This window comes from Triticum aestivum, chromosome 3B, assembly GCF_018294505.1.
Source record: "Triticum aestivum cultivar Chinese Spring chromosome 3B, IWGSC CS RefSeq v2.1, whole genome shotgun sequence".
Taxonomy (NCBI): domain Eukaryota; kingdom Viridiplantae; phylum Streptophyta; class Magnoliopsida; order Poales; family Poaceae; genus Triticum; species Triticum aestivum.
Genome location: NC_057801.1, coordinates 257303790 through 257311463, shown reverse-complemented (window position 1 = coordinate 257311463; position 7674 = coordinate 257303790). Strand labels below are relative to the sequence as shown.

Genomic DNA, 7674 nt, shown 5'->3' with positions numbered 1-7674 from the left:
GCCGACTCATTGGTCGTCTGCACGCCGAGTTCGCGCTCAAAGACTTGGGGCCGCTGAGCTACTTCCTGGGCGTGGAGGTCTCCCGGCGCCCTGATGGCTTCTTCTTGTGTCAGAAGAAGTACGCGCTGGAGATCCTGGAGCGTGCGGGCATGGCGAACTGCAAGGTCGCCTCCACCCCCGTCGACACCAAGGCCAAGGTCTCCGCGGCGGACGACGTTTTGGCTCCTGACGGCGCCTTCTACTGGAGCATCGTAGGCGCACTCCAGTACCTGACCCTTACCCGCCCGGACTTGACATACGCCGTCCAACAGGTGTGCCTGCATATGCACGCGCCGCGCGACGTCCACTGGAGTCTTGTGAAACGGATTCTACGGTACATCCGTGGCACACCGTCGCTCGGGCTCACCCTGCATCGCTCGACCTCGCTCGACATCGTCGCCTACTCTGACGCGGACTGGGCGGGCTGCCCCGACACCCGACGATCTACGTCCGGCTACTGCGTCTTCCTCGGCCCTTCGCTCGTCTCCTGGTCCTCCAAACGCTAGCCGACGGTCTCCCGCTCCAGCGCGGAAGCCGAGTACCGCGTTGTGGCCAACGCCGTCGCCGAGTGCGCGTGGCTGCGTCAGCTACTCGAGGAGCTCCACTGCAGCGTTCATCGTGCCACTCTGGCATTGTCGCAGTCTATTTGTCTGCCAATCCGGTGCATCATCGGCGGACAAAGCACATAGAACTTGACATTCATTTTGTACGGGAGAAAGTTGCGCTCGGACAGGTCCGAGTTCTTCATGTCCCCACCACGCAACAACTTGCCGACATCATGACGAAGGGGCTGTCTACCACGGTCTTCACGGAGTTCTGGTCCAGCCTCTGCATCACCGACGGCGAAGCTTCGACTGCGGGGGTGTTGAAACAGTCCTCTGACCGTTGTCACGGCACGCATTATCTCTGTCGTGGCAGCCGTTCTGTTAGCGCATCCAACGGATCAGCTTATCTACTAACCCACTACTCCTCGTATAGCTCAGGTTGTTAGCCATTCTGTTAGCTGATCCCTCTCACTGTACTTGTATAAATTGTGGCAATGTCAATGAACAAAGTGTGCAGCGCAAACCCTCTCTCTCTCTTTCCTTACACGTAGGACTGGGATGGCATGTCCATTGGATCCCTATAGGATTTGAGTTTGTTTGATTGTGTCACGGGAAAAACAAAGGATTTTTTCCAAGAGGTTGGAGTGGAGGTTAGAATTCCTGTGAAATGTAGTACAAATGAATCCTTAGGAAAAAATCATACGGGATTCGATCCTGATGGGCGAATAAGCCACGGCGACGAAGTCGGGCGCGTCGAGCGCGGGTATGGGCGCGCGCTGGACTGCCTGGGCGCGTCGGGTCCGAGGATTAGGGCGTGCGTGTGTGCGTGCGTTGGGTGCACGGGCGTGTCCGTGCACCAGGGTGTGTGTGTGTGTGCGTTTGTTGGCAAGCCAGGGTGGCCTGGTCAGGCGCGGGCCGTTGGGGCTGGCCGTGTGACGCGGGCGTCGAGCGCAGCGTGGGCGCGGTCAGTGCGCGGGGAAGATCAGGGGCGAGTGGAGGCGTGGGTGCGTGCCCGGTGCGCCGGCTCGGGGTATAAAGCCACCTGATGGCATTGTAACAATGTGACACAGTCGAGTTCGTGCTCGAGGAAGAAAAGGGGGCGTTCGTGCGCCGGAAAACCACCTGTGTCCACCATGTTCTCTGAACTTTTCTGAACTTCTTCCTCTTCTCCAGAGAGCAGAGCGACGGCGAGGGAGAGTGAGCAGAGCGAGAGGGCGAGGAGGAGCGCGGCGAGGGACTGGCGGTTCCAACATTCGGCATCAGAGCCACGTGGGGGAGGGAGTTCGCCGGCGATGTTGATCGTTCCGTACGGTGGCGGCGCGAGCACTTCGGTGTCGCATCCAGCGCCGGTGCTGACGGGGGAGAACTACACCACCTGGGCCATCAAGGTGGAGGCCGACCTGGACGCAGCCGGGCTGTGGGAGGCGGTGGTGCCGCCGGAGGACGCGGCGTCGGCGGTGATCGCAAAGAAGGATAAGCTGGCGAGGGCTTACCTGCTCCGGGCGCTCGCCGACGATCTCCTGCTGCAGGTGGCTGCGAAGAAGACGGCGACGGAGATATGGGCCAGTCTCAAGGCGCGCTTCATCGGCGCGGACCGTGTGCGCGCGGCGCGGCTCGGCACGCTCCGGGGGGAGTGGGAGCTCCTGCGCATGGCGAGCGACGAGTCTCTGGACGCGTTCGCGGGGAAGATCGGCGGGATGGCGACGCGTTTTGCAGGGCTCGGAGCGACACTGGAGGACGCAGCTATGGTGAAGAAGCTGCTGGACTGCGTGCCCGATCGCCTGTACGCGGCGGTCGCTGGCATGGAGCAGTTCTGCAATCTGGAGGAGCTGCTGTTCAACGACGCTCTGGGGCGCCTGAAGGCGTTCGACGAGCGGCTCCGGCGACGCCGGCAGGCAGGCGGCGAGCGGGTGGACAGCGAGCAGCTCATGTACAGCGCGGTGCAGTGGCGTGCGCGCGAGCGGCGTCGGGGCGGTGCACGCGGAGAGGACGACGACGACGGCGCGGGGAGCTCAGCATCAGGCGGCGGGGACAATCGCCGCGGCAAGTGCTACAAGTGCGGTGTCAGAGGGCACTTCAAGCGGGAGTGCCCCCTGCTGCGGAAGGAACCGGTCGCCGGGCGTGCGCTGCTGGTGGACGACGGCGTCGAAGACGCCGGGCTGCTCTGAGCCGCGGCTTAGGGCGTGAATGATGGGCGAATAAGCCACGGCGACGAAGCCGGGCGCGTCGAGCGCGGGTATGGGCGCGCGCTGGACTGCCTGGGCGCGTCGGGTCCAAGGACTAGGGCGTGCGTGTGTGCGTGCGTTGGGTGCACGGGTGTGTCCATGCACCAGGGTGTGTGTGTGTGCGTTTGTTGGCAAGCCAGGGTGGCCTGGTCAGGCGCGGGCCGTTGGGGCTGGCCGTGTGACGCGGGCGTCGAGCGCAGCGTGGGCGCGGTCACTGCGCGGGGAAGATCAGGGAGTGGAGGCATGGGTGCGTGCCCGGTGCGCCGGCTCGGGGTATAAAGCCACCTGATGGCATTGTAACAATGTGACACAGTCGAGTTCGTGCTCGAGGAAGAAAAGGGAGGGAGCGTTCGTGCGCCGGAAAACCACCTGTGTCCACCGTGTTCTCTGAACTTTTCTGAACTTCTTCCTCTTCTCCAGAGAGCAGAGCGACGGCGAGGGAGAGTGAGCAGAGCGAGAGGGCGAGGAGCGCGGCGAGGGACTGGCGGTTCCAACAGATCCTATGAATCAAACGACCAACTTAGGAAAAATTCCTAAGGATTCAAAGATCCTATGAAAATCCTTTGAATCAAAGAGACCCTAATTAAGTGTGCAAGCAATCAAACTAGGAAGGGGCACACTCTCCATGTCTGGTCTGGACATTCAGTTTGCCATCAGTTTGGACTTTGGAGTACTTCGCAATGCCCAGCACAAATATCAGCTCAGCTCCTCATCAAGGTGAATGGGAGAAAGAGCTCAGGCATCACGCAAAATGCAACCTTCCAGTTCCAGGATTTAAATCTAAGCAACGATAATATAAACCTAAGGTTTGCTATGCATTGCTTACTAGTACTAGTTACTACAAGCGAAGGCAGTAATAAGCTCATCGACTCCGGGAGACACACACAACACAAACTGTCTTCATAGTAAGCTTGATCTCCCAAATGACTTCCTCTACAGGAAAACTTCCTTCACCTTGACGTTCACCACAAGCTTGCACAGCCCATTGAACGCATCAGCATCTGCAACATAAACATGATAACATGGTTTAATGTTGTTACAAGGGGGAACAACAGTGCTGGCCTAAAGGAAAGCTGGTACAATGTAAAAAAATATAATTACTCCTGTTTTGCCTGTAAGAACATAACAAAGATATACATAAAACTTGAAGCCACGAGAAAGATTCCCCAAAATGAAGACTTATTTGCAATTAGCTGCGATAAGAATGCTGAAATGTTGGGCTATGTGGGGCAGCTTATGAGCTATAGAACCTAAAATTTTCCTACCAAAATATAAATAATATGTTAACCTGAGATCTATTGTAAGATAATGAACACTTAAATTGGAAAAATTATTTATATGACAAAAAATCCAGAAAAGATACACAATTAGTAAATGTTCGAGCCCATTACCATCGTGTAAATTTTCACGGAAAAAAATTTCACCTTTGCACATTGACGAAGAACTCCCAAGAATTCAATTTTTAAAAGCACTAATACACATGGCATGAAAATTTACAAGCATATAAAGGACTGAAGCATTTACTCCCTTCGTTCACAAATATAAGACGTTTTGGATATTTCAATACGGACTACATACGGATTGAAATGAGTGAACACACACACTAAAACGTGCATCTGATTCAGAAAAAAGCTAAGACATCTTATATTTGAGAACGGAGGGAGTACTTGAATAAAATTTAAACACTATTTTTTACATTCAGAAAATAGTGTTCCGGGGTGCACTTCTGAATTACCCCATTTAGAGGATGAAACTAAAGATGCGAGTCATTTTGCATAACGACCCAAGTCAGTTCTGGCTTTAGATTCTTATAAGTATCGGACAATAGTCTTAAGAGAACAAAAGAATATAATTTCCAAATTCTAGAATTTTGCATCCCAACACAAGCAATCACCTGTGTTGTGCTGATGTTCTACAATAACGTGAGTATGGATGAGAAATACAAATATTTGCTTATATAATCAAGAATGGCAAAGCCAAAGAACAAGCTAACAAGTGCGTGAGGGGATCTCATAGCACTAACCACTGCCAACATTTGAAAAGAAAAAGAAAAAGTTCAGCTGCTCGTTACTGATTGAAGGTGGTAATGGAAAATAATAATTAAGAAAAAGGAAAAGCTCCTCTGATGTCTATGGAATTATGTAAAACATAACAAACTTCAATGTTGAACCCCGCAGCAGCAAGTATAATACAACCTTGAAGAGGCAAATAAAACCAATATAGGTGCATCAAATCTCACCAAAGTCGTCACCAAAATCTTTGCAACTCTCAGCACTGATGGACTGGTCGTTGTCAGCAATCCCAACAACCTCTAGATAATGTGATTCACGGCCTTCCGAAGCACCTCTGATGGTCAACTGATGTCCATCAGTCGACTGCCCAACAAGAATTCCACCTTGAGTGTGTTGGACCTTAAGTACTGTGCGCACTCTTTGCCCAACAAACATCTTGAGAGTATCTCCATTGACGATTGCTGAACGAAATGACACATCCATGTCCATGTCTGCAAAGTGTAACTTCAGAATTATCAACTCAATTTAACAATATCAACCAATAAGAAGAGAACAAAGAACTGCCCACGCCTCTCCTTGTCAGTATCATCATACCAAGCAAGCACATGAACAAGCATCGGCCGCATGCATTGGTGCCATGAACGAGAAACAACAATACATGCTAATTAACAAAATCGGCAGCTACACCTAAGTCATGAGAGCACCTTGATGGCTACTAAAATTCACTGCAGCAGCAGTATTCACAGCTGTCTGCTGTCATAATCTGTCCGTAATCAACAAAAAGACTTGTATCAAACTGGATCAATCACACGGTTGTCCATTTTACATTTCAATAGTTTCTTGCGCGCATTGGTCACTGTCCTACAGGAGATCGGCCTTGGGCGTGCTGAAGAAAGAACAGGAACAATGTTCATACCAGGAAATCCGCGACTGGAGTGAACATCCAGTGGAACGACAGACTAGACGGGTGAGAGATCGCGGAAACTTCCGGATCTGGATTATACTGCACACAGAAATCGAAGACCAGAGCGGTGTACACAAAGGCGAAATCAGCCCGAGCAGGGGTGGGAGTGGGACTGCGTTAGGGTTCAGTTAAACCTAAACCCCCAAGATTCTGGGAAAACAATCTGCCGTTTTGGACCAGTCAAATCGAACGAACAACTAACACGATGCGTTGGAGTATCGGGCGAAGATTCAGAGAGGGGACGAAGCAGGCTTGGGAAAAATATTCCAAGAAAGCGAGGTTAGTCGGGAATTTTCTACCGAGAGAGGAGATGAGCCTCGATCAATCGATCTACTCCTGCGCACCCCACCCCGGACGCAGACGGAGATGGAAGCCTTCGAAGTGGCGCAGCGGAGGACTGCCCTGCTCTCGGCCGCGCTGGGGTTCTGCGCTTCTGCTGGATTCGGAACGGGTGAGCCGGGCGGCGCGGCGAAAAGAAGGTTTATTTGGGGGCAAACCCAGAATGGAAGGGATAGCTGTTTCCACCGGAAACTGTCATTCATTTTCACGAGAAGTGCGGACATTTTTTTTAGAGTAAAACGCAAGCGCGGTCCTAATTCTTTTCCAAAAATGTCGATTGGGTCCCAATTCTTTTAAAATGCACATCTGGGTCCTAATTCTTTCTAAGTTGTTCACCCGAGGTCCTATTTTTGTCTGACCGCCGCTGACCAGCTCGCGTGACGCTTTGACCGCCGCCACATCGACATCCGGGCCCAGACGGGAGATTTCCCGCGGCTAGTAGTTGGCCTTTTTTGCAATTCGGCCCCTAGAGCTTCTGGTTTTCTCAATCCCCCGTCCCTAGGTCTATTGGTCGCTCTCTCCTCCCCCTCTCTGCGACCGTCGCCGTTGCCGCAATGTCTGCCGCCGCTAGCTCTTCAGCCATGAAGCGTCGCGGGAAGAAGGCCGTCCAAGCGTCGCCCTTGGAGAGCGCCAGAGTATGCCCGAAATATCCCCCGATGGGCGTGCCGATGCCAGAAAAGAGGAGGTTGTTGGCATCGTCGATGGGGAAGCCCATGCCAATGTATGACAGGGAGTGGAGGGGCTAGGAGAGATCGATTCACTCGTAAGGCCTGGTGGGATTGGCGGGGGCGAGGCCGCCCGGTGAGGAGGAAGAGGAGGTAGAGTTGCCAGTGTTGGTGGCGGAGTGGGAGAAGGATGTTGATTTGCCGGTGTTTGTAGCAGAGTCGGAGGAGAAGGTGGAGCAAGCAATAGACCTAGGGACGGGGGAATGAGAAAACCAGAAGCTCCAGGGGCCGAATTGCAAAAAAAAATCAACTGCCAGCCGCGGGAAATCTCCCGCCTGGGCCCGGGTGTTGACGTTGCGGTGGTCAAAGCGCCACGCGAACTGGTCAGCGGCGGTCAGAAGAAAATAGGACCTCGGGTGAACAACTTAGAAAGAATTAGGACCCAGATGTGCATTTTGAAAGAATTGAGACCTAACCGACACTTTCGGGAAAGAATTAGGACCGCGCTTGCATTTTACTCTTTTTTAAATGTTTGTATAGCCCCGGTTGTGCAGGCTTTGCTGCGTTGTTTGTGTTATAAAATTTCAAATTATTTCCCCTATTGCTAGGGTTTCGAGTTCCTTTGGCGGCTTCGTCGCCGAGAGTCCTTTCATACTACCGAACGGCTGATTGATCTCTTTCCACCTCACATCATCCCGCTGGTGCTCTCCTGCCCCGGCGAACCTGTGAGTTAGTGGAGGATCTGGTTTCTTCCCTCGTTCGAGGGTTAGGGTTTTGACTTCGCGATCCCTAATGGCATCGCAGGAGGGGGTAGGTGGATTGAGGTAACGAAAGGAGCCGGTTGAGGACCTAATAAGTCGGCTAGATCTTCAGGAAGATGAGGAC

General features: G+C 53.0%; 1 protein-coding gene across 1 annotated transcript; it reads right to left on the bottom strand.

Annotated features, from left to right (window-relative positions):
• Positions 1–3397: 3397 nt before the first annotated feature.
• On the bottom strand, positions 3398–6314 carry LOC123069607 (replication protein A 14 kDa subunit). The gene is made up of 3 exons (XM_044492492.1): positions 6085–6314; positions 5049–5312; positions 3398–3810 (listed from the first exon to the last, which is right to left on the bottom strand). The coding sequence occupies exons 2-3, from the start codon at positions 5308–5310 to the stop codon at positions 3743–3745; spliced, it is 330 nt and encodes a 109-aa protein (XP_044348427.1). The 5' UTR covers positions 5311–5312; positions 6085–6314; the 3' UTR covers positions 3398–3742.
• Positions 6315–7674: the final 1360 nt, after the last annotated feature.

What these genes read in the sequence shown, in the direction of transcription:
- LOC123069607 (XM_044492492.1), bottom strand. Translation starts at nt 5,310, where the DNA reads ATGGACATGGATGTGTCATTTCGTTCAGCAATCGTCAATGGAGATACT. An exon ending in AGATTTTGGTGACGACTTTG is followed by an intron (nt 3,811 to 5,048) that starts GTGAGATTTGAT and finishes TTTATGTTGCAG; the next exon opens with ATGCTGATGCGTTCAATGGG.